Raw genomic sequence first — 25334 nt, 5'->3', positions numbered from 1 at the left:
CAACACCGGAGCCTGAGCCATGGCCGTGCCACAGGCCCTGCAGAAGGCACCCTGGTGGCCACAGCGGTGGGCAGGCAGCCCTTGCTCAGCACCTGGGCCCTGAGCGTGGCTGCAGACTTGTTTTCTTTTTCAGTTCATGATTTCCACTTCTTTCGCTTTACAGAAAGGTACTTTCCCGCTCCCTGGCCTGTCGGGCCGCTCTGTCCAGGGGTCACCTTCCTCCCACGCTCACAAAGGCCCCACACGGGCCGCCACCTGAGCAGCCGGACTTCAGATACAGACAGGGGCCGGACCTGCACGTCGGAAACGCTCGGAACTGCCAGGGAAACCACGCAGGCATCGCTCCCTGGAGCTCTGCTCTGGTCATGGCCTTGCGAGCCAGGCGGCACTGGACGGGCAGCCCCCACCTGACTCTCTACCTGCGAGGGGCTGTGGCTGGACCCAAGCAGCAGACCGCCTCCTCCGGAGTGGGTGCTCTGTGCTGCCGACTGGCAGCAGGTAGTAGAGGGGAGGAAACGCTGGCCGGAGCCCCCACGTCCGCACCCCGCAGCGCCACCACCCGGGCCTCCGAGCACTCTGCACCCCCAGAGCGGGCGTGTGGCACAGCGGTCAAGCTGCTGCCTGGGACGCTGCACCCCTCGCTGGAGCCCCTAAGTCCGAGTCCTGGCTCCACCTGTGATCCAGGTCTTGCTGACGTGACCCTTGGAGGCAGCAGGTAATGGGGTCCCTGGCACGCATGTGGGAGTCCTGGGCTGTGTTAAGCCCTTTAGCCTGGCCCAGTCCTGACTATCGTGGGCATCTGGGCAGTGAGCAGGGGATGGAAGATCTCTCTCTCTCTCTCTCTCTGCCTTTCAAATTAAATAAATAAAAGAACCCACCTTCCCAGCTAATTCAATGATAAAAGATTCAAATCTCCATAACTCACAAGCAACCTCTCTGTTAAGAACATTTGTGAGATGTCTGTTCTCAGACCTTTTTTTTTTTTTTTTTAAGATTTATTTATTTATTTGAAAGCCAGAGTTACACAGAGAGAAGGAGAGGCAGAGAGAAGGGTCTTCCATCTGTTGGTTCACCCTCCAGTTGGCCACAATGGCTGGAGCTGCACTGATCTGAAGCCAGGAGCCAGGAGCTTCTTCCGGGTCTCCCACATGGGTGCAGGGGCCCAAGGACCTAGGCCATTCTCCACTGCTTTCCCAGGCCATAGCAGAGAGCTGGATCGGAGCAGCCAGGATTCAAATCGGTGCCCATATGGGATACTGGCACTACAGGTGGTGGCTCTACCTGCTACACCACAATGCCGACCCCCTCAGACTTTTTTGTTTTAAAGATTTATTTTATTATTTATTTGAAAGGCAGAGTTACAGAGAGAGAGGGAGAGACAGAGTGAGAGATCTTTCATCTGCTGGTTCACACCCCAAATAGCCACAACAGCCAGGGCTGGGCCAGGTCAAAGCCAGGAGCTTCATCTGGGTCTCCCACGTGGGTGCAGGGGCCCAGGCACTTGGGCCGTCTTCTGCTGCTTTTCCAGGCACATTAGCAGAGAGCTGCATTAGAAGTGGAGCAGCCGGGACTTGAACTGGGGGCCACGTGGGCTGCCAGAACGGTAGATAGTGGCTTAACCCCTATGCCGCAACACCGGTCCTCAACCTGCCATTTTTCTTGGTGTCAAAGCCAACAGAGAAAAGGAGGGAAGACGCCATAAGACAGCAGGGCGGCTGTGCCGGGGGCGGGGGGTGGTCAGACTCACCGGATGAAGCTCAGGTGGACGCCCAGCGAGCGGTGCGAGCCCGAGCAGTCGATGCACAGGAACACCCCGTAGGTGATGCTGGCCCAGCTGGGGTTCTTGGCGCCGCAGTCAAAGCACACCTGAGGGGAACCCAGAGGCCGTTACGAATGAGTCCCCACGAGCGAGTGACCCACCTGCAGGCGCGGCACACGCCGGCCGGAACGGGCTCGACCGGGGCAGCTCCGCCTCGGGGTGCTGGACAGCGGCTCACTTACACCCTCACATTTCAATCTCTTACTGGAATCACACCCGACTACGTTATATATGATTATTCCAGCATAGTCATCATTCACACATTACAGCGAGCACGCGTGTGCTCAGACAGGTGCACTGGGCGGTAGCGGGGCGCAGGCGTGCGGTCCCCTAGACAGCACCTGTCCTCAACACCGTGGGCAGCGGACGGCGCGCCGGGAACCCCGCCTTGCATGATCGCCGCCCTCACTTGGCCCACAGAAGGACGCAGTGATGGCCGGCATGCCGCCGCGGGGTCAGCTCCTGAGAGACGCTGAGGCGCCCCCTCTCGGGTCCCCGGCTCCAGGTCTCGAGCAGCCCCGTGGCAGGGCGCGGCGAGGCCCCAGCCCACTGCGAGGGAGCCCTCAGCTGACACAGCCTCACGAGAGCCGGGCCTCAGAACCTGTGTGAGGAGAGACCCTCACCCGCTCAGGGCTAAGACCAAGATCCTGTGTTATACACAGAATCTCAGTTCTTACGGGGGGAAAAATCAACAGGTTTTAACTGACGACTGGCTTGCCCACGTGTGAGAGTAGTAACTGCTATGGAGATACCGAGAGACCAGGAGGAGGCACCTGGCTCCTGGCTTCAGATTGGCGCAGTGCGCTGGCCATAGCAGCCATTTGGGGGGTGAACCAATGGAAAAGAAGACCTTTCTCTCTGTCTCTCTCTCTCACTGTCTAACTCTACCTGTCAAAAAAACAAAACAAAACAAAAAAACGAGCAACACAGCAGAACTATTTGCACGGCACTTGCCATATGTCAGGCATTGTACGTCATCGAGAGAGGATTTTTTTTTTTTTTTTTGACAGGCAGAGTGGACAGTGAGAGAGAGAGACAGAGAGAAAGGTCTTCCTTTTTGCCATTGGTTCACCCTCTAATGGTGGCTGCGGCCAGCGCATCTCGCTGATCCGAAGGCAGGAGCCAGGTGCTTCTCCTGGTCTCCCATGGGGTGCAGGGCCCAAGCACTTGGGCCATCCTCCACTGCACTCCCGGGCCATAGCAGAGAGCTGGCCTGGAAGAGGGGCAACCGGGATAGAATCCGGCGCCCCGACTGGGACTAGAACCCGGTGTGCCGGCACCGCTAGGTGGATTAGCCTGTTAAGCCACGGCGCCGGCCAAGAGAGGATTTTAAAGCGTGCAGGAGGAAGTGTGCAGGCGAGATGCAAGTACGACCCTGTTTTCTGTAGGTTCCGCTCTCCATGGGGGTCCTGGCACCGACCCCCTGAGCCCTGAGGGGCGACTGTGCTTCCTGTGCTGCCTAGTGAATGCTCACTGGCTGAACAGCACAGCACCTACGTAAGAGCAAGGCACGGGGTGGGGGCCCAGAACGGAAGCCGGCCCTCAGGGCCGAAACCTCTGCAGAGCTCCACGTCGCAGTCCCAAAGCCACGTCACTCCTCCTCGCCTCTCCTGTCTCATGTGTCTTAGGCCGCTTTTTGCAAACCCATTTCAAAAATCGTTGCCCAACTCCGTCCTGTCATTAAAGCCTGTCTCCAGCGCCGGCATTCGGCCTGGTGGTTACGGTGGTTATGACGCCACCTGCACCAACACTGGGAAGCCTGGGTTCGAGTCCTCTGTGCTGGTTCCGGCTCCCTCCTAACGCTCCACGCTGGGAGGCAGCAGGCGACGGCTCGAGTGCTTAGGTCCTTGCCACACTCGTCCGAGACCTGGTTCGAGTTCTTAGCTTTTCTTTTTTTTAAAAATGTTTATTCTTTTTTTAAAAGATGTATTTATTTTTGAAAGTCAGAGTCAGGGAGATCTTCCATCTGCTTGTTCACTCCCCCAGAAGGCTGACACAGCCAGGTCTAGTTCAGACCCTTTATCCTGGTCTCCCACATGGGTGCAGGGGCCCAAACACTTGGGCCAGCAGCAGGGAGCTGGATTGGAAGCGACCCAGCTGGGCCGTGAGCCATATGGAATGCCGGCACCCCAGGCAGGGGCTTCACCTGCTCCTCCACAGTGCCGGCCCCCAGAGATGATTTAAAAAGGCATTTACAGAGAGAGAGGGACACACACATACACACACACACATAGAAAGTGGGGGGAAGGAGAGAGAGACGGAGGGAGGGAGAGAGAGAGACCTTCCATCTGGTGGCTCACTCCCCAAATCACTACAATGGCGCGGACAGGCCAGGCCGAAGCCAGGAGCCTGGGGCTCCAGCTGGGTCTCCCAGGTCGGTGGCAGGAGCTCAGGGACTGGGGCCATCCTCTGCTGCCTCCCCGGTGCATCAGTGGGGAGCTGGATGGGAAGTGGGCCAGCAGGGACTCCGACTGGCTCCCATATGGGACGCTGGGGTCGCAGGCAGCGGCTTTATCTGCTGTGCCACAGCGCCGGCCCCAGTTCCCAGCCTCTGGCTTTGGCCTGGCGCAGCCCCAGCCCCAGGACTGCGGGTATGGGCAGGAGGAAACCCGCGAACGGGAGGGAGGACCGATACGCCACGAGGGGTGTGCTCCGGGAGACAGCACGTCAGTCACCGTGGAGCCGCGCCAAGCTCTCCCCACACAGCAGGAGCGCAAGGTTCCCGGGGCAGCGCCATCCGGGCGTCCTCGCCCACCCCGCTGGATCCGCACTGTACCCCCTTCTGGGTCGGATCCAGTGCACGCCCCGTCTACGAGGCGAGGAGTGGCCAGGCGGCCCACCCGGCGTGCGCAAGGCGGCAGGGTCTGGACAGTGGGCCACAAGGCCCCGGGCCCCTCAAAGGCGCGCCAGGCACACGGACGCCGGCTTCTTGTGTGAAGGGGCACCTGCTTCTGACCAGGTCAGCCCCAGGGCCCTCTGTGTCCACGGTTCCCACTCTGCTAGCTGGGGTTACAGTAACCATCTGGGAGCTGGACACCACCTCCAGGAAGCCCCCCGGCTTAGACCGAGAACAAGCAGACTCGGCAGCTGTAGCACAGAGGTGGCGGTGGGCACCGGAGGGCACTCTGGCCACAGCAGGGACGTGGCAGCCCTTTGCACTCTCCAACTCCACTCCGACAGGGCGCCTGCCCCTTCGCCCCATGCGTCAGCCCAGCATCCCCAGTCAGCCGGGAAACGTTGTCACCAGGTGTGGGGGGGGGACCGCCCTCTGGAGAGGAAAACCCCAGCCTGGGAAGGGAGGGACCTGCCGGCGCCAACAGCTGGGAGACATCCACGGCCACCCAGCAGCTTCGCAGACGGGGAAACTGAGGCAGGACACCAGCGGGGGTCACAGGGGATCCCAGAACTTCCGAGGCGCGCTGCTCCGCGGGGAGGGGGCCGCCCGGCTCCCCGCGCACCCCGTGCCGCCGGCTGGAGCGAGCCCCTGGCCCTGGCCCCTGGGGGGCCCCGGGTGCCCCCCCAGGGCTGGCAGGAGCCCCGGGACGCGCCCCCGGCCCTCCCAGCAACTCCGGACGGTGCAGGCTGTGCCCCGCCGCCAGCTGCCCGGAGCCGCGGAGCCCCCCAGGCCTGCCCGGGACCCCCGGGCGCCCGCGCCGCCCCCGCCCCGGGCCGCCTTCGCGGGGGCCGGCAGCGGCGCGGCCGGGACGAGCGAGGCCCAGGCGCCGGCCCCACAGTGCGACGTGTCACAGGCCGGCCGGCTCCGCCTCCCTGGCCGCCCGCGGGGTCCGGCGGGGCGGCGGGGCGGCGGGGCCCGGGGCGCCCGGCGGCGGCTACCTTGTTGGTGGGCACCGAGCGGAGGCGCCTGAAGATGGTCAGGATGTCCTGCTTGCTGGGGTCCCCCATGGTCCCCGAGAACGCCCCGCCAACCGGGAAGCGCGACGAGCAGCGGTTGCCGCCTCCGAGAGACTGACGGAGCCGGGGGGCGGGGCTGCGCGTGACGGCGAGGCCCCGCCCCCGGCCCCGCCCACAGCGGCGGCGCACGCGTCTCTCTTCCTCCCGGGAGACCCGAGCCGAGCGGGGCCGCTGGCCACGCCCCGCGCAAGTCCCCGCCCACCGCCGCCCCGCCCCCGGCACCGCGCGCGCCTGCGCAGAGGGACGGCGCGCCTTCTCGGGGTCCGCGGTGTGCGCTTCGCGCGGGCGGTCGAGGGCGGCTCCAAGCTTGGTCTGGCTGGGGCGCGGCTCCGCCTGCCTGACCGCGTCTCACGGGCTTCCTGTGGCTCCGCCGAGTGCCGAGACGTTCTCCCTTGTAGGGAGCCAGGGTCGGTCCCCGGCCCTTTGCGTCGGAGGGGCGCAGGGGTGACCCCAGACTCGGGCAGGGGGAGCTGGAACGAGGTCGAGGCGAGGTCGAGGCTGCTCCCCACCGTGGAGAGCCTAGGGAGAAGCAGCAGCAGGGCAGTGCAGGAGAGACGGCGTCTACACCAGCGCGGTCTCCACCGCAGGCGCGTGGGGGAGCAGCGCATGTCCACACCTGCGGCTGTGGGCTGCCGTGTCCACTGTCAGACGGTTCTGCCCGCCTCCCCTGCTCTGAACACAAGCCCCTTTCTTTCTCGTTTTTAACTTCACGAGAGGTTGAGGTTGGCTCCTGGGTCTGGAGGCCGGGTCGAGGCACTGAATCCGGGCCGGCTTCCTGCTCTCGGTGCCGCAGGCCTCCGGGGCCTCGGGGCGGGGAGCACGTGTGTGTCCGGAGCATGGGTTTCTTGGGGTCCCAGCTGTTTTGTCCACCTCTCCGTCCGCAGCGCCCAGAGATTTGTGGGATGGGCCTGGGCGGTAGGAAGCTCCAGAGCCGGCCGCTGCCGGTGTGATGAGAACAGGCCGATGTCGGCGAAGCCACCCCTGCCTGAGCCCCTGGGCAGCTGGATCTGCACACGCAGCTCTCCCAGCAGAGCGCGGCCCCAGGGACCCTGGCCCGCCCTGGGCAGCAGGGAGGCGGCTGAGGCTCTAACAGATTCTGAAACGCCACGTGCGGGATAGGGTATCGGTTTCAGAGTCTCCATTACGGGCGCCGAGGTCCCGCAGAGGCGAGAGGACAGTGTCGGCCACGGTGGCGCTGGCACAGACACCTGGGTGCAAAAGTAAACCTCAACTCACCCCAGCCGAAGGATCGCAGCCCGAGGTGTGGCTTCTAGAAGAAAGTCAGGGCGATATCCTAGATTTAAAATTTTATTTACGGGGCCGGTGCTGTGGCACAGCAGGTAAGGCCACCACCGCCTACACTGCCGGCATCCCATATGGGCGCCGGTTCAAGTCCCGGCTGCTCCACTTCCAATCCAGCTCCCTGCTGTGGCCTGGGAAAGCAGTAGAGGATGGCCCAAGTCCTTGGGCCCCTGCACCTGCGTGGGAGACCTGGCGGAAGCTCCTGGCTTTGGCCTGGCTCAGCCCTAGTCATTGTGGCCATTTGGGGAATGAACCAGCAGATGGAAGATCTCTCTCTCTCTCTCTCTCTCTCTCTGCCTGTTTGTAACTCTGCCTGTCAAATAAATAAATCCTACCAAAAGGAAAAAAAACTGAAGCTGGGACTCAGACCCAGGCAGCCTGCTAGGCGATGCTGGTGTTCCGAGACCCCAGGAGCTGCAGGATGCCTGCCCGGAGTGTCTCACTTAAAAGTTTTATTCGCCGGCGCCGTGGCTCAACAGGCTAATCCTCCGCCTTGTGGCGCCGGCACACCGGGTTCTAGTCCCGGTCGGGGCACCGATCCTGTCCCGGTTGCCCCTCTTCCAGGCCAGCTCTCTTCTGTGGCCAGGGAGTGCAGTGGAGGATGGCCCAAGTGTTTGGGCTCTGCACCCCATGGGAGACCAGGAGAAGCACCTGGCTTCTGCCATCGGAACAGCACGGTGCGCCGGCCGCAGAGCGCTACCGCGGCGGCCATTAGAGGGTGAACCAACGGCAAAGGAAGACCTTTCTCTCTGTCTCTCTCTCTCTCTGTCCACTCTGCCTGTCAAAAAAAAAAAAAAAAGTTTTATTCTCGGGGTGGACATCTGGCCTCCCAGTCGGGATGCTGATGGGGGCCTGCACCTCTGAGTACCTGGGTTCAAGCCCCAGTCCCACTCCCCATTGCAGCCTCTGCTCACACACCTGGGAGGCAGTGGCGATGGCCCAAGCGGCTGGGTCCTCACCCTCCTGGCCCAGCCCCAGCTGCCACAGACTTCTGGGGACTGGACCAGCAGACGTGAGCTCTGTCTCTGCCTCTCAAAACACACATCTGATAAAAGACTTCTCAGGAAAGAATTCTCAAAATTTAATGGTGGGGCTGTGGTGCAGTGGGTTAAAGCCCCTGCCTGCAGTGCTGGTATCCCATACGGGCGCCGGTTCAAGTCCCGGCTGCTCCACTTCCAGTCCAGCTCTCTGCTGTGGCCTGGGAAAGCAGTAGAAGGTGGCCCAGGTGCTTGGGCCCCTGCAGCCACGTGGGAGACCCGGAAGAAGCTCCTGGCTTCGGATCAGCGCAGCTCCGGCTGTTGCGGCCATCTGGGGAGTGAACCAGCGGATGGACCACCTCTCTGGGAGGTCCTGGGGGAGAATCGGGATTCCAGCAAGCACTGCGGATTGTGGCAGGGCCTTGACGGCAAAGCCCCAGGGCCGCGGGAGAGGTCACTCTGAAGTTTCAGAGAACTGGCCACCCGGACCCCGAGTCATGTCCCTGTTGAATAGGATTTGCAGCTTTTTTTTTTTTTTTTTTTAGGCAGAGTTAGACAGTGAGAGAGAGAGACAGAGAGAAAGGTCTTCCTTCCGTTGGTTCACCACCCAGTCTCCCATGCGGGTGCAGGGCCCAAGCACCTGGGCCATCCTCCACTGCCTTCCCGGGCCACAGCAGAGAGCTGGCCTGGAAGAGGGGCATCCGGGACAGAATCCGTCCCGGGGTGCCGGCGCCACAGGCGGAGGATTAGCCTAGTGAGCCGCGGTGCTGGCCAGGATTGCATCCTGAAAGGCGTCACACTTTGCGCAGTCTTTTCCCATGGGTCTTCCCCTCCCGTGGGGAGAGGTGAGGCTTTATCTTGAACCCAGCGTCCTGGCTGCTCGCTAGCCTGAATATGGAGGACAATGGGAGTCTTCCAGAAGAAGCCAAGAATCCCAAGAATGAGGGAGAATGAGAGGAGCTTCAGAGAGCAGAACTCAGGGCAGCAAGAGTCAAGGTCTGAGGAACACGATCAAAGGAGGCTTTAAAAACGGCACAGGGGAGCTGGTGTGGTGCGGGGGTTACCTATGGCACCACATGGCCGCCAGTTCGAGTCCTGGCTGCTCCACTTCCCATCCAGCTCTCTGCTATGGCCTGGGAAGGCAGCAGAAGGTGCCCAAACAGAAATCCAGGCTCCTGGCTTCAGCCCAGCCCTGGGCACCTGGGCAAGGGACCAGTGGGTGGGAGACCCCTTAGCTATGTCTCTCCATGTCTCTGTGTCACTCTTTCACATGAACAATAAATAAATAAGGTGTGGCCACCGGGGCAGGCACACATTGCCTTCTGTGCCTCTGTTGTTTACCTTTCATAAAGATAAAGACATCCTGACCCGCTCCGGCCAAGTGAAACAGCATTGCGTTTGTTCAGTGCATTTACGGGTCAGTAGGCGCTTGCTGCATACCTGATGCCACCCCAAAGGAAAACAGACCGGGCCCAGACAAAGTGACGCTAAGCACGGTCCGTGCCCCGCCCCGCCCCGGACACAGGGGTCTTCAGCGAGTGCTGGGAGAGAACGGTGAGCGCCCAGCTCTCGGCCCCGGCGCTCCCGCTGGGTCACAGAGCTCTGAAGAGGAGCGCCGATTCGTGCCGACCCGATGTGCTCCGGCTGCCCACACGGGACATTAACCAAGGCCCCAGTGTGAAAGTGCACACCGATTCTTGGAGGAAATGGAAACGGGACAGGTGCCATTCCTCTCTTTAGTGGGATAAGTGGTCGGGAATATCCTCACTGCTCACATTCGCCGTGCAGCAAAAATAACGGGGCCGCGGAGTGAGGACGCGGCTACGGAAACCCGATCTTGAGTGCTGGTAACTGATTGGAATCCCCAGGGGCTGGAAACAGTCCAATGTCCCCCCCCCCCCCCCGGGCTCCCAGAGCCCAACACAGCCATCAGAGGGAAGCTCCCCGAGACCGGGACGTAGCCCTGGTGCGGGAAGACAAATGAAATGAAAGAAGACGAGACGATTATAAAGGCTCCGGATTTTATGATTCTGTTCACATGACGTTGACGGCAGAAGGCAAATCTACAGCACTAGAAAACAGCTGTGGTTTTTAGGGACCAGGGGTGAACCTGAGGGGTGACAGAACAACATACATAGACGGCCACAATAGCCAGGGCTGGGCCAGGCTGAAGCCAGAAGCCAGGAGCTCCATCTGGGTCTATCCCGTGGGTGGCGGGGGCCCAGGCACTTGGGCCATCCTCCACTGCTTTCCCAGATGCATTAGCAGGGAGCTGGATCGGAAGTGGAGCGGCTGGGACTCGAACTGGTGCTCATACGGGATCCCGGTGTCGTAGGTGCTGGCTTAACCTGCTGTGCTATCATGCCAGCCCCCAATTCTGTATTTAATTGTGGTCCCGTGACTGGATGCATTTATGAAAACTTGAAGAACTGGGGGCGGGCGTTTGCAGTGTGGTTAAGACGCCGTTTGGGATGCCTGCGTCTGAAACCGGCTCCACCCCAGCTCCAGTGTGGATTCCGGCTTCCTGCTAACACACAGCCTGGCGGGCAGCAGCGATGGCTCGAGTGGCTGAACACCTGTCACACGCTGGGAGACCTGGCTTGAGTTCCTGGCTCCCAGCTTTGGTGTGTCCGGCTCCAGTTACTGGTGGTATCTGGAGGGTGAACCAGCTGCTGGAAGTGCCCTGTGTCTCTGCCTTTCAAAAAAAAAAAAAGTTGCCGATCTGCACCTGACCGTGTAGAGCGCCAGCCGGTGCCGAGCAGTGCGGACCACCACACAGCCCTGAAACACAGGACCCCACACTTCATCTACAGTTCTGAGACGCCCACACCGACAGCAGCCGCCAGACCCACAGGCAGACCAGTGTCGGCCATGTGCCCGCCGGAGGGCCGGGCTGTCGACGACTCACGTTTGAACACTCACCGAACTTCCACATTTTCATCTGAGCCTCTGCACCATTATCAATGAAAACAAAACCCAAAAAAACCTGTTGCTGGAAAATCTTACACAGGGCCACAGGAGCAGCCCGCCTGGCGGAGTGGCCAGTGGACCTCTGGGCAGTTACGCCACGGTGATCCGAACGCCCTGGGTCAGGGTCCTCCGAGTCCCCCTCCTCCTGGGCCAGGCCCCCCGAGCTGTATCGGCCGGGGGCAGCTTCTGAGCGACATTAGTGTCTTTCCCGCAGTTCTGGAGGAAGTCCACTTTCCCACGCGTGCAGCTGTGTCCTCTCAAGGTGGGGGGGAGCGGTGGACAAGACCCCTCCAGCATCCCTTACGAGGGCTCCTCCCTCATCACCACCCACCTCCCAAAGACCCACATCCTCATGTCATCACCTTAGTGGGATGGGAGATAAACACTCAGGCCCTAGTGCCAGGTTAGTTCTCCTAACCCTGAGTCTGGTGAAGCCGTACCTGGCTGGGGATAAGCCTCAGATCTCGACCACAGGCCTGGCCTGGATCTAGCACGGCACGGCGGTGCCCCCTCCACACTGGCTCTGGTTCCTTCTGCAGGCCCCAGGGCCCTTCTGCCTGCTCCCACTGCAGGGACCAGAGATCTAGCCCGGAGGCCACTGCCCGCTCGCCCAAGTGAGGGGGTCCAGAGATGTCCTCCACAGGTACCTGGGGAGTGTGGCAAAGGTGGGGCGTGGCTACCACTCTGCAGAGGGCTCGGGTTGTAAAAGGGTCCGGAGAGGACAGTGGCGTACAGGGCGCCCCCTGGAGGGGCTCCTGCCTTCAGCACACCCCAGGGTCATCCTCACTTTGCAGCCGCTGGGGCCTCGAGTGCCCTAAGTGCTGAGGTCCTCCCTGTCCGTCTGCACCAGTCTGCCCTCCCCCCAGGTGGGGACGCGGGGACTTCTCACGGAAGAGGAGGAATGGCTCAGCGCGGCTGGGCTCAGGGGAGGCCTCCGGCATCCTCCCTGTGCATGGTCGGTGGGCGCAGTTGCCCCTCCTGTGTGGCTGTTCTGCCCTCAGAGCCTAGAGGATTTCCTCAGGGAAAATCACAGCCTCTCCTCATTTGTCCTGGCACACAGTAGGTGCTTAACAAATGCCCAGGGAGGCACTGGATGCCCAATGGATGGACGTGGAGGGAGCCGCTGCTTCGCTGCTAGGGTCAGGCCATGACCAGTTCCCCTGGCCACCTGCCCTGGGCAAAGCACCCCTTCCCTTCTCTTGGGCTCAGTTTCCCCAGGAGCTAGGAGGGGCTGGTCAGGGGCCACAGGGACTTCAACCATCCCTTACCTGATGCGTTGTGAGCAGGTTGTAGGCTGTCCAGTGACGGCCAGGCCAGGCCAGGCGGGGGAGGGAGGGCCTTGCACGTCTGGGTGGCTCCGGGCAGTCCTGTGGCCCCTCTGCAGGAACCTCCAGACCCAGTGTTTCAGCCCGGGTGACAGCACAGCCAGGTCCTTGCCCAGGTCACCTGGGGGGGCTTCCAGCAGACGGAGGAACACCGGCCTCAGGACCCCAGTGCCTCACTGAGTCCTGGGAGCCGAGGGAGGGGAGGATGGCCGGTGGCGCTGACCAGGGCTGAGCGGGGCCAAGAGCACACAGGAGGGAAGCCAAGGGTGGCAGGGGACACCAGCCCTGACCGGCCGCTGGGTCCCTCATGATCACAACAGTGATTTCTTCCCTTCCTCTAACCCTCCAGCCAGGGAGGCACCCACCACCCCTACTGGGAAACTGAGGCCCGGGCCTGCCCAGGGCAGGGGAGCAGAGAGAGGGGCCTTGCTGGGCAGAGGTCATCCCATGGGAGCTTCCCAGGTCCCGCCCCTTTCCACTGTTGTCCCGGTCAGCCCACACATTGCTTTGTTTTGAAAAGATTTATTTATTTGAAAGGCAGGGCATCAGAGGGAGGCAGGCACACACAGAGGATCTTCCATCCACTGGTTCATTCCCCAAATGCCTCGGACAGCAGGGCTGGGCCAGGCCGAAGCCAGACGCCAGGAGCTCCACCCAGGTCTCCCACATGGGTGGCGGGGGCCCGGGGACCAGCACTGATACGGGATGTCGATGTCATAAGCCGCAGTTCAATCCACCGCGCCGCAACGCCGGGCCCAGCCCGCACCTCGCTTCTCCCGCTGTCAACTGGGCCTCCTTCTCCTCAGCTCCCCCAGGGGGGCAGGGGCTCCTCAGGGATTCTGCTCAGTGCCTGGGACAGCTGGGGCTTCTCCGAGGAGCAGAGATGGGGCGATGCCTCTCCCCACGGGGGCTGGGGTCACTTGCAGACGACTCAGGAGGTGGAACACAGGCCCGACGCAGGGCAGGGACTCGGGAGCTCCCAGGGCGACAGGTGCCGGTCTTGTGTGTGGGGCCTGGAGGCGGGGGCAGCCCGGGCTGCCCTGACTCTCGCCGAGCTCCGGGGCTGCTACCCGCACAGACACGCCCGCCGGCCCGTGGGAGTGCAGGGCAGCTGCTCGGTACAGGGACTTGATATGCAGATGGAGTGTTTATTGATTTTGTCCTAAAATACTATACACCTAAAGGAATAAAAGCCTGGACAATCTGGGCCAGTCCGCAGCGCGGGAACGAGGGCTTCTGCTGGGAGTTCTCACACACACAGACACCTTCCAAGCGAGACGTGCGCTCACCGGAAACACAGAGGAAATGTATAGCTTGTGAGGCAGTGGCCACGGCCCCACAGTCTGTGCTAACAAAATAAAGGCTCTCCCCCCTCCCCGCGACCCAGCGGGGCACCGCTGCAGGGCTGGGCTCTTCACAGTGTTCTGCTACAGGACCGGGGCCTGAGGCGCTCAGCAGCCCCCCCCCCCCCCAGCCCCGGGAGGACAAGCCGCCCCCAGCAGTCTCCACTTCCGCTCTGGGGGGCCCACGGCCCAGCCTGTCCCAGGGCCGCGGACTTCAAGCAGTTTGCAAGTGAAACGCGCTGTCCGAAGCCGTTACGTCTCATGAAAACAGCAGGTGAACTCTTTAGATTCTCTGATACCAAATAATATATACAGATGCACACGAGACATGACGGTCTCGCATGGTAAAGCGTCTCAACCTACGAGGCGTTGGCTTGGAAAGTTAGTCTTGCTTTTAAACCTTTTAAATCACTGAGAAAATCGTTAATTTGCAAAAGAATAAAGTTTTAAGCAAGAATAGAGAAAATACTTTTTAAATACGGTGACTTTGGGGAGCTCTACGTGGTTATTCCTGAGGCTGCACCCCAGGGCCTGCCCGCAGCGCGCTCTCCTCTCCTCGGCCGCGCGCGCCCCTGGCAGCCGCCCTGTGCCGCGTGACGGCTCAGCCTGCGGCCTGACTTAGGTATGAACCGACGGCAGAGCAGGCGCGGAGAAGGCAGAACTGTGCACAGCCTGTAAATTAGACACCTCGAAGTCTCCACTCAGGGAACGGCGCCAGGTGTGTTTGCAGTGACGGGAGAACTCGGGGTGACTGCGGCGGCCGGGCGGGGACAGGTCAGGAATACACAGACCCATGAGAAGCTGGGAGGGGCTGCTCTTCCTCTGTGGCGCCGCGTCTTCCTGCGCTTGCAGCTCCTGCTGCACCGGACGGCTGACGTGCCCAGCTCGTCCGCCCGCGAGGACGCCAGAGGCCAGCTGGGGGCGCCAGAGCCGCCGCTGCCTGGGCCAGGGGCTGGCGGGGCTCCTGCGACGGTGGCTCCCATGCCTCCGCCAGCCCGCCCACGGCCCGTCACTGGATGGCCTCGACGTAGTTGGCCGGGTACAGGCCGACCTGTCCACTGTCCAAGCGCCCCTTGCACCAGCCCTGCTCGTCCTCGTCCTCTATCTTGGTCAGCTCGTCCCCTGGAAGACAAAGAGGAAGCGGGCTCAGCGGGCTCAGCGGGAGGCCAGGGGCCCGGCCAGCGTCTGAGCCCCGGGTGGAATCCGCCTGCAGCCCCACGAGGGCCCCTGCCTCGGGCATCCTCCCGGGGCTGGGGCCAGGGCTGCTCCTCCTCCTACCGAACTGCACTCCGGGCTGCTGCTTCACTCCCAGGGCCTCTGAAGTGGCCGAAGGCTGACCGCTCTCAGCGACCCTGCGGCAAGTGGCTCTTAGTGGCCACCATGGCTCCCAGGGGACGAGAGTGTTAACTCCGCAGGCCTGAGCCTCCCTGCCTGTCCCCACCCCACCCCGTGCCCCCTCCCTCACAGGCCTGGCCCTCACGGCTGCCCCCACCTGCTCCCCACTGGCTGTCTCTCGGTGCTGTGGCTCGGTATCTTGGCTAACTGAGGCTGTGTGAGGGAGGGGACCCTGTCAGACCCCTGGACCTGTCATCCTAGCCCCAGCCCTTGGCCCAAGGCTCAGGCTTAACAACACTCGTCACGCCTCCTGACGTGGGAGACGGACCCCGCCTTGGCTCCATCTTCCCTGCTTTGGGCCAGGTCTGGTGGGGGAGATTCGGCGATGAGAGGAACAGAGAGAGCCTGCTCCCTCGAGGAGACACACCAGGGACCGGCGGAGCTGTGACAGGGCAGGCGAGGGCTCGCTCTGGGAACCTGGTAGTCCCCGGGGCTGTTCGGTCCTGACGGGTCACCTTGCGGCTCTGTGTTTCGCTAGCATCTGAGTTTTCAGAATCAGATTCAGCTCTGCCCTGCTCGGCAACACGTCCCTGACGTTTTTACTCTGGGTGGCAGCAAAACGGGTGAGGATGTCTGTGTTCCGAATCTGGGGCTGGCGGCACTCGCAGGCCCGCCTGGGTTGGAGGCCCAGGGCCACAGCTCGCCGGCTGGGCGGTCTGGGGCCTGCCCACAGCGGGCACCGAGTCAGCGCGAGCTCCGGCTGCTCCCCTGGAGGCCGCGCCGCTGTGTGCAGAGCAGGAGCAGGCAGGCCGTCACGTCCATGCTGAGCGGCCCCTGGGCGCCCTGTGTCTCGGCCTGGCTGGGGGCTGCTCCCTGTGTGCAGAGCAGGAGCGGGCAGGCCGTCACGTCCGTGCCGAGCGGCCCCTGGGCGCCCTGCGTCCCGGCCTGGCTGGGGGCTGCTCCCTGTGTGCGGAGCAGGAGCGGGCAGGCCGTCACGTCCGTGCCGAGTGGCCCCTGGGCGCCCTGCGTCCCGGCCTGGCTGGGGGCTGCTCCCTGTGTGCGGAGCCGCCGCGTGCAGGAAGAGGCAGGCACTGGGGGGCGTCAGGCGGCCCGAGCCCTGCTGAGTGCAGAGGCCGCAGCAGAGGTGGGAACCGATCTCACATCGTGAAAAAGCAAAGCAACAGAAAACAGCCCACACGGACGGGGGCGCCTTCAAGTCATAAGAACGTGAGCTGGTGATGAGACCGTTCATTCTGCTTTGCCTTTGACAATGTGCTTGGCGTTGTCTATAAACCGCTGTCAAACCCAACGGGCAAGACGGAAAACTACGAAGACATGAACAATAAATGAAGTAAGGGGTAACAACCCCAGCACGGACGATGGAAAACTGGATACAGATGCTTCAAAGGAACACAGGGACGTGTTCCCAATGCTGGTGACCAGCCCTGGGCGGTGTCCGGCGACAGCCAGCTGGCACCGCTGTGAGCCGAGGGCCTCTGGGCACAGCACCCCTCCCTCAGCTGTTGGGGTCGGCGGGTACCCAGGGGCCTGGGTCCGCTGAGGGTGGCCCTGCTTCCGTCTTCCTGGAGGGACAGGTGCCTGCTCTGGGGTGGCTTCAAGGAGGGGACAAGGCAGAAAAAGGAACCTGGGGTCCTGTGGCCCTTAGCCCTGGGCTGCTACAGGTTCCTCAGGGCTAGCACATCGCTTTGCCAACAGAGGGCTGTGGCCGATTTCAGTAATCTGAGCCAGCACATAAAACATACACGTGCACACGCATATACACGCATATACACACACAAGCATATACACACGTATACACACACGCACAGACACACTCGACAGGACAGAAATCCCCACAGGCAGCACAGGCACTCAGGACCCAGACTGCTCTGCAAAGCCAGGGTCAAACCACTGGCAGCCAGGTGTGTGGGGCAGGTGTGGCTCCGGCAGGGCTGCAGAGCCCTGGCCAGCGCACGGTGCTTCCCTGAGGTCTGGGCAAGGCTGTGGCTCTGCCCAGGACTAGGCTGGCAGTGAGGGCCTGCAGAAGGGCTTTCCTTGGGGACCTGCAGGGCTGGCTGCTCCCAGTGCCCGGTGGTCCAGGCCCGGGGTGTCTTCTGCTGCCCGTGGTCAGTTCGCCTGCCCAGCCCTGCAAGGGGAGATGTCCCGGGCAGAGATCCGGGGCACCGGCTGTCTATTTTCTGAGCTCTGCTCTGCCAGTTGAACACCTGCTCTTTTTGAACTGGGGGTGGGGTGGGAGGTAGGGGTGGTGAGGCCCCACGAGTGAGATTGGCAGGAACCTTTCCAGACTTTGTAAAACCTCCCAGGCAGGTAGGGAGCCCCTGGCCCCAGGAGCCGCCTGGAGCCCACCTACCGGCCTTGAAGCTCAGCTCGTCGTGTTCCTGCCCCTCGTAGTCATACAGCGCCCGGACCCGCACTTCCGTCCCGGAGGTGGTGTCCTCGTCGAAAGGATTTGAGTCCCCGTTGGCATCCGTGGAGGAGAACGGGTTGTTGGACTCGTCGTCTGACCAGTCGGCGGGGTAGCTCTGCGTCTTCTCATAGCTGCTCACGCTGCAAGAGGGGTTGACACCAGGTCCTTGGCACGGGGCTGGCAGAGGGCAGGAGGCCCCTGCAGAGCCTCAGCCCCGCCCAGGGCCTCCACCCAGAGAGGAGGGGGTGCAAGAGCCTTGGGCTCGGGGCTGACGGCTCCCCAAGGGGCACAGCTCCCCCTGGCGTGATGGCATGTGTGACCAGGCCCTGGCGAGAATTCACGCCATCCACACTCCCCCTGAGGCCCCGGGGACAGTGCCCGGCAGCGGAGAGCCGGCCCCGCTCCTGCAGGCCCTCAGCACAGACATCCTGTCTGCAACTGTCCTCCTGCGGTGGTGCAGCCAGGGCCTTGCGGTCACCAGAAGACAGAGAAAGCGCCAGAAGAGTGTGAGCTGTGCCCTCCCGAGAAATCGAGAGACCAGAGACCGGCCACCGCGGGCAGCAGGCCGGGGTGCCGCGCGGCAGTGCCCACTCCAGAGGAGCTTCATGCATTGCTCGGTGAGACCCCGAGATGCCCCTGGACAGAGAGAGAGGAAAGACAGAGAGCGAGGCGGCACCCAGAGGGAAGCGCGTGTTCACCAACTTTTTGGGCTTAATGTCCTCCTTCTCACTGACGGTGCTGCCCGTGTCGTCCTCGTCCTCGAAGGGGTTGTAGCTGGACTGTGACTGGGCGGGGTTGCTCGGGACACTAAGGTTGCTATGGGGAGAGAGAGAGCTTTCAGGGGACCCGGCTCAGTGGCCTCTCGGGGCAGGATCACGGTGCCAGGATTCGAGGGCCAGAGCAGCTCCTCATCCAAGTGCAGGGCCGCGTTGTTGGGACGGGAAAGTTACTTGAGCAAACACGAGGCAACACTGTGCTTCCACGGCCTTCCTCGCGTCCGCGCTGTTGCCCCCACAACCTGCTCCCACTGCTGTGAGCTGGTGGGTCAGAGAGCTCGGGGGCTCCCCGGGCGGACGCTGGGCCCTGCTGGTGAACAGGGGGCGCCACGCTCACCACACCCCCAGCACGGTGCCCGCCTTTACCGCCGCACAGCCTTGGCTAGGTAGAAAGAAAGACCCTCCCTGCGCTCCAATGCACTCGATCAGCCGCCCCCCGGCGCCAAGGGCTGGGAGCCAGGGGGTGGGATGGAGGCAAGGCAGTGTGCAAAGCATTGGAAGGGAGACTGCACCAAGGTAATAAAGAGAGAAGCCAGGCCCCCCGAGCGCTGGCACCACCAAGGAGCCCTGGACTGCTGTCCGTCACTCCCCCGGGCAGCACCCCCCCACCCCGACCAGGCTGCCGGGAGCAGGCAGCTGCCACCCAGGGGCTGGGAGGGGGCAGGACACAGCTCCACGCCACAGTGTTCTGAGCGGCCAACAACCGTCCCTGGGCTCCAGGCTGGGAGGTGCACAGGCCCAAGTGTTCAGGCTGCGGACCTGTAGGCCGTGTGCAGAGACCAATGAGCCCCCTCTCTCCTTGGCAACTTCTGAGAAGTGCTGGGTGCTCGGCTGCTGAATCTGCAGTAGCCGGGCCAGCCTGGAGCCTCCCCGGGCCCCACAGAGGCAAAGTCGCTTCCTTCTGCATCCCTGGGCCTGATGCTTACTGCCAGCCCACCCCCCTGTCCCCAGACGGCTTAGCCGAGTCCTCCAGCGACCACAGCTGCCTACGGCTGGAGGCCTCAGGGCAGGGGTTGCAGGAACACACTTCCCAGGTTCTGATGAGCTCCGTGCAGCCCCTTCCAGCCACAGCTCGTTTTCAGCCAATGGCTACGTCAGAAACTACCCAGACCTCAGTGAGGAGGTGGCTGCACAGGGACCCCCGCCAGCCTTCGCCCTCCCCTCCTTCACGAAGCAAACACACGCATCCCTCGGCAGCACCTGCACCGCCGGGATGGCACCTCTGCCTCCTCCTGCCAGGCCATGCGGGGCGCCCCAGGGGGACGGACCAGCCCTGGCCCGGTGGCCCTCGCGCAGGCCTGAGGGACGCTCGCTGAAGGCTCTCTCTTGGGCCTTTCAGCTGAGGATCATCCTTTGGGCCACTGCCCTGAGACTAGGAGTCCCTGGGGGCGGGGGCTGAACACCAGGGGGTCTCCCAGGTGTCCCAGGACTATGCAGATGGCCCAGGGGCTGGGCCCAGCACTCACCTGCTGGGCTTGCTCTGGAGAGCCTGGTCACCTGTCTGGCTGATGCCTGTCAGGGTGACACCATCAGACGCCTTCTTCTTCTCCCTCCGGCTGAGGGTGCGATTCAGGTCTGCGGACCACTCCTGGACGGCAGGTGCCGAGAGACAGAAATCGGTAGGTGTGCTTGTTGGAAGCCACAGCTGTCCCAGCACCTGCCTGCACAGTGAGTGACCCTCAGCCTCATGGACTCTACGCTCGCTCGCTCCCGGGAGACCTCAGCCTCCTCACACCCACCTATGGACCCCACAGGTCCTGAACCCTTGCCTGTTAAAAAGAGGGGACTCCTTAGAGAGCCTGGGTCAGCAGTCACAACTGCCCCGCCCAGGCCAACGCACGAGACCCTGTGTCCCACCGAGAGCCGACCCCGCCCCTTTCCCCCACAGCTCTCAGCTCCAGCCCCTCGGGCCAGTCCGAGTGGTTGTGCAGGTGTCCTGGGGCCTCCAACAGTGGACAGGAGCAGCCCACTGAGGAGCGCGGCTGGGGCAGGGCCTCCTCCTGGAGAGCTCAAGTTCCTTCCCATTTATACCCTAACTGGCCTCTGGGTCAGGGGTCAACAGCTGGCTTGGGAGAGCCCTCAGCTGGCACGGAGTCACACGGGCACACATGGACTTTTCTGGAAAGTCAGAACCCAGCCCTCTTGCCCCGGTTCACTGCTGGGAACACAGTGAGCCCCTGAGAGGAGCGCTTGGTCTGCCTTGGGGGGGCGGGGCTGTGCTCCCTGGAGACCTGAGAGGTCACAGCTGCCTGTCTGCCCCTGTGGTCACGGGAGCTGCCCAGGCCCTGGTCTACTTGTAGTTCAGGGTTGTCTCCCTCGTTGCAGGCCAGCTGCAGTGGGTGTGCCTGCACCTCCTTCCCTCCCAGCTCGGCGTGGCTGAGTCCACAGCTTTGCTCTCATGGAGCCCCAGACTTTAAGACTGGAAACCACCTCAGAAACTTCACGTCCACTCTGCCAATTTGTCCCATGAGAAAATAATCTGGCCACGCAGAATGGGAGGCGGCTCTGGGCCCTGACTCCCACTCCAGGCCCATTTCTGGTCTACCAGTTACTCTGCTGAGTGAAGGAAGCCGACTGAGATCAGCTGAAGCCCAGCGTTCCTGAGTGACCTGCGAGGGTAGCCACCATCCAGGCGGGCAGCTTCTGAGGGTCTGCGCCAAGCACGCCGGGAGGCAGGGAGGCTGCCGACAGCCCTGAGCACAGCGCCCGGCAGACCCGCTACCGGACACGCCGCGGGCTGCTGACAGCCCTGAGCACAGCGCCCGGCAGACCCGCTACCGGACACGCCGCGGGCTGCCGACAGCCCTGAGCACAGCGCCCGGCAGACCCGCTACCGGACACGCCGCGGGCTGCCGACAGCCCTGAGCACAGCGCCCGGCAGACCCGCTACCGGACACGCCGCGGGGTGGCGTCGGGGAGTTGGCCGTGGCAGGGGAACTCTATGGGGTGGCATCGGGGAGTTGGCCGCGGCAGGGGAACTTACTTCATCCTTGCGGCATGGAAAATAAAAACAAGTAATCACATTAGAGAGCGTCAGGCGAGGTCCACAGCAGCTGCAAATGTGCGCACAAGGGACAGTCTGCGGCCTATGCCCAGGACACCCCCCCTCCCAGGACACCACATCAGCACACTTCCTCCCATTGTGTGTCCCCAGGGCAGGAGAGGTGGGCGGACTCTGGCCCCCACTCACAACTGTCTCGCAGAGCCTCTGTGGAAGGGACATAGCCTGCTCTGCCAATTCCCACAGGATGCTGGGGAGCACTGGGCTGACAGACCCCTGGCCCCCCGCGGCCATTTGGAGAAACTTTGTGAAAACCAGCAAACAGAACACAGGTGTGAAGACGGGCAACCACAGACCAACCAGGCCCAGAAGGCCAGGCAGGGCCTAGGGACAGTCACCGCTAGGGACCAGGCCAGGGCCCCCAACCCAGCCTGGATCAGGTCACTGGATCCTCGGGAACCCGAGGAGACGGGCCACTGCTGGCCCCATTTACACATGGGGAACAGTCACACAAAGGCCAAACGGCTTGCGCAGCACTCCACAGCCGGCGAGGGGCTGGGAGGGGCTGACTGCGGCATGGGCACGAGGCACACGTGCGGCAGAGCAGTCACTCCCAGCATCCTCCCCAGGCCAAGCATGGCCACGCCCTGACCCCCTTCTCAGCCTGCACACGGTGCACCGGCCCTCACCTGCTCGGCCCGTCAAGGGGAGAGGGTGCCTCTTCAGGGAATGTGGGGACGGAACTTCTGGCCATTGCTACCATGACCCAATCCTAGACTGGATGCTCCCAGACCCCCAGGCCCTCACATCTTACAACATGCAGAGGCCAGACTGGGAAGCACACAGCCAACGTGGGGAGAGTGGAAAGCAGTTCACTCTGAACACAGAGCTGCTGAATTTAGCCCTGGAGTACCGAAAGTCTCCTCGTGGAGAAGGTCAGGTGCTGCCTGCTAGGACGGCCTTCACCTCCTGTGGCCCACCGCGAGGATGGGGCACTGTGGCTGCTCCCCTCCCAGCCATCCCACGGTGTGGGGCAGCAACCCTGCTTGTGTGTCTGCAGCCGGCGGTCAACAAGTGACAGACCAGGGGACACCCTGTGCCTTCACCAGGGTTCAGCAGTGCCTGAAGCTCCCAGGCCTTACACGTGACCTTGGCGTGGACCGCAGCAAGGCTCGGGGGCTGCCTGATACACAGCCCAAGCGGCAGCACACGACCGTCTTTGTGCTCAACTCTACAGGCCCAGGGGCCCTGCCAGGCCAAAGAGGCCACGACGGAGCCTCTTACCTCAAACTGCGGCCAGTTCATGGCCATGCCTGGCCCGTGGTTGGCCCGGAACCACCTCAGGTCCTCCACTGCGTCGGCCGCCTTGATGCTCTGTTCCAGGTCGCGGTAAATGGCTTTGTAGCTGCGTGAGAGGGACAGGCTCTCTAGGACCAGCCTGCACTCATCCAGCCCGACAGGGCGCCAGGGCAGGCCGCGAGAGCGGCCCTCACAGACGCAGGGCAGGGGCCGCCCGGCTGCCGTGCACAGGTGCAGACAAGCAGCCACCACAGCGCCGGCTTCTGACAGCATCTCAGCTCAGACCGGGTGGCCACGGGTGAGCTTGGCTCGCATCGGGTCATGCGTGTGGGCCGTGCAGGGCACCAGGCTGAGTGTGACCCGGTACCTCCTCCCTCCGTGGGCCTCAGAGGGGCTGGGAGGTGTGTGCCCAGAGACGCGCAGAGCCCCGTGGCTGCCACCGTGCAGGCAGAGACCCCCTGTGTGGCAGCCCCGCCAGCTCGGCTCCCGGGAAGCTGCCCTGCGGCAGGAGCGTGTGGCACGGCAGACTGGTACGTCCACTGCTAACCTGGCTGGCGGGCAGTGGCTCACTCTCTGGGCCTCTGTTTCCTCTGCTGTTATGTTAGCGTACACAGTATCTTCTGTTAAAGGTTAACTTGGGACCTCAGAGGAAAGGATACACCGGGGTCCTAGTGCCGGGACCTCACACGTGACCTCGCTGGGAACAGGGTCTTCACAGAGGCGATCAAGCGGGAACGAGGTGACCAAGGGGGCTTTAATGCGTTAGGATTGGCGTCCTTACAACAAGGACAATGCGGATAGAGACGCACACCGGGAGAAGGCGGCCGTGGGGCTGGAGAGACGCGCGGGAGCCGGGGGGGGGGGGTGGCGGCTGGCAGCCCCCAGAGGCAGGAGGGACTCCTGGAGCCTTCAGAGAGCACAGTCCTGTACAGCCGCGGACCTGGGACTCCGGCCTCCAGACCACACGAGCCAACTCCCCTTGTTCTGAGCACCCAGCCCTGCTACTGCGTTACAGCAGCTGCGGGGGATGGCTGCACCACTACACGGACGGCAGTCTCTCCCGGAAGACCAAGGAAGACAAGCCGTGCCGAGCCCGGCCCGGGGCAGGAGGTACCTCCCGCACTGCAGAAGTTCTGCACACAGCCACAGAGGAGCCGCAGCCTGCCCCGGCCAGCTGTGCAGCCTCTTCAACAAGGAGGGGTGCGGCTCCTGGACGAGGCCCTCACAAAGACCGACTGAGGGTGGCAGAGTGGCTGAAGTAACTGCTGCCTCCGATTCACTTCTTGTCAGGAGACAGGGGCCCCAACTGCCCACGACAGCAAGCCTTGGCCTGCGGTCACCCCTCAGCGCCCATGGCCCCAGGGAGCCTGGACCTCTGCCCTGATGAGGGCATCACAGGACCAAGGATGGGGAAGAGCAGAAGAAACACCATGGCTCCCGCAGAACGACACGGAACTGTGGTCTGTGCTGTCCTGGGGACCCGGAGCCACTGCGCAGCTCTGGGTCAAAAGGGCCTCACGTCCTGTCTGGAACTCGGGCCATCCCGGGGGCAGGACGCGCTCAGCCCGGGGAACCCAGGCCATCCCGGGGGCAGGACGCGCTCAGCCCGGGGAACCCAGGCCATCCCGGGGGCAGGACGGGGGCAGGACACGCTCAGCCCGGGGAACCCAGGCCATCCCGGGGGCAGGACGCGCCCAGCCCGGGGAACCCAGGCCATCCATCCCGGGGGCAGGACGCGCTCAGCCCGGGGAACCCAGGCCATCCCGGGGGCAGGACGCGCCCAGCCCGGGGAACCCAGGCCATCCCGGGGGCAGGACGCGCTCAGCCCGGGGAACTCAGGCCATCCATCCCGGGGGCAGGACGCGCTCAGCCCGGGGAACCCAGGCCATCCCGGGGGCAGGACGCGCTCAGCCCGGGGAACTCAGGCCATCCATCCCGGGGGCAGGACGCGCTCAGCCCGGGGAACCCAGGCCATCCATCCCGGGGGCAGGACGGGGGCAGGACACGCTCAGCCCGGGGAACCCAGGCCATCCCGGGGGCAGGACGCGCTCAGCCCGGGGAACTCAGGCCATCCATCCCGGGGGCAGGACGGGGGCAGGACGCGCTCAGCCCGGGGAACCCAGGCCATCCCGGGGGCAGGACGCGCTCAGCCCGGGGAACCCAGGCCATCCATCCCGGGGGCAGGACGGGGGCAGGACGCGCTCAGCCCGGGGAACCCAGGCCACCCCGGGGGCAGGACGCGCTCAGCCCGGGGAACCCAGGCCATCCCGGGGGCAGGACGGGGGCAGGACGCGCTCAGCCCGGGGAACCCAGGCCATCCCGGGGGCAGGACGCGCTCAGCCCGGGGAACGCTGGACGCACCCTCAGGGGTTTTCAAGTCACCCAGGTGTGCTGTTCCTAGCTGCAGCCCCAGAAGGCAGAGCACGCCCTGCCGGAGATGCTCCAGCAGGGCCAGCCGGTCCAGCCACGCCTGCCACAGGTGCGCGGCACCACACGGACGTGGCATTGAGAGTAGTGTGAGCACGCAGAGCGCAGAGCTGCTCTGCCCCGACTCTCAGCTCCAGGAAACTTACCCAGCCACGTTGGACAGGTCCAGGTGCTTCTGGACCTCCAGCAGAACCTCCCGGAAGAAGCGAAGGCGCTTCTCCTCGAATTGCTGGCACTGCTCAAACACCTGCTCCATGTTCTCCATGTACTGGGGGGTGCCCTGGTCCAGCTCCTTCAGGGACTTCTCATACTTCTCCTTGGTCTACGTGAGAACCAGGCACGAGGTGAGGGCTCATCTACATGGCCGCTCGTCCACCCCACCCACCCCTGGACTTTCTCAGGCCTCCCAGACTCCAAAAC

General features: G+C 63.3%; 2 protein-coding genes across 3 annotated transcripts in view; both read right to left on the bottom strand.

Moving 5' to 3' along the window:
* The window catches only part of ARFGAP3 (ADP ribosylation factor GTPase activating protein 3), a 40923-nt gene extending 35126 nt beyond the window's left edge, over nucleotides 1-5797 (bottom strand). The window contains exons 1-2 of the mRNA XM_062202740.1: nucleotides 5654-5797; nucleotides 1748-1866 (exon numbers count right to left, since the gene is read on the bottom strand). Of these exons, the coding sequence (XP_062058724.1) occupies nucleotides 1748-1866; nucleotides 5654-5722 (188 nt within the window). The 5' untranslated portion in view covers nucleotides 5723-5797. The remainder of the gene's footprint in view (nucleotides 1-1747; nucleotides 1867-5653) is intronic.
* Nucleotides 5798-12811: 7014 nt separating this feature from the next.
* PACSIN2 (protein kinase C and casein kinase substrate in neurons 2) overlaps nucleotides 12812-25334 on the bottom strand; it is a 138843-nt gene continuing 126320 nt past the window's right edge. Inside the window, exons 6-11 of one of the 2 annotated variants that reach the window (XM_062202738.1) lie at nucleotides 25061-25236; nucleotides 22473-22593; nucleotides 19654-19775; nucleotides 18114-18227; nucleotides 17355-17551; nucleotides 12812-14770 (exon numbers count right to left, since the gene is read on the bottom strand). In XM_062202738.1, the coding sequence (XP_062058722.1) occupies nucleotides 14658-14770; nucleotides 17355-17551; nucleotides 18114-18227; nucleotides 19654-19775; nucleotides 22473-22593; nucleotides 25061-25236 (843 nt within the window). In that variant the 3' untranslated portion in view covers nucleotides 12812-14657. The remainder of the gene's footprint in view (nucleotides 14771-17354; nucleotides 17552-18113; nucleotides 18228-19653; nucleotides 19776-22472; nucleotides 22594-25060; nucleotides 25237-25334) is intronic. The other variant, XM_062202739.1, reaches the window with a different exon arrangement.

Source organism: Lepus europaeus, chromosome 10, assembly GCF_033115175.1.
Source record: "Lepus europaeus isolate LE1 chromosome 10, mLepTim1.pri, whole genome shotgun sequence".
NCBI lineage: Eukaryota > Metazoa > Chordata > Mammalia > Lagomorpha > Leporidae > Lepus > Lepus europaeus.
Note: the sequence above shows the minus strand (reverse complement) of the source record. Positions and strands in the feature narration are given on the sequence as shown.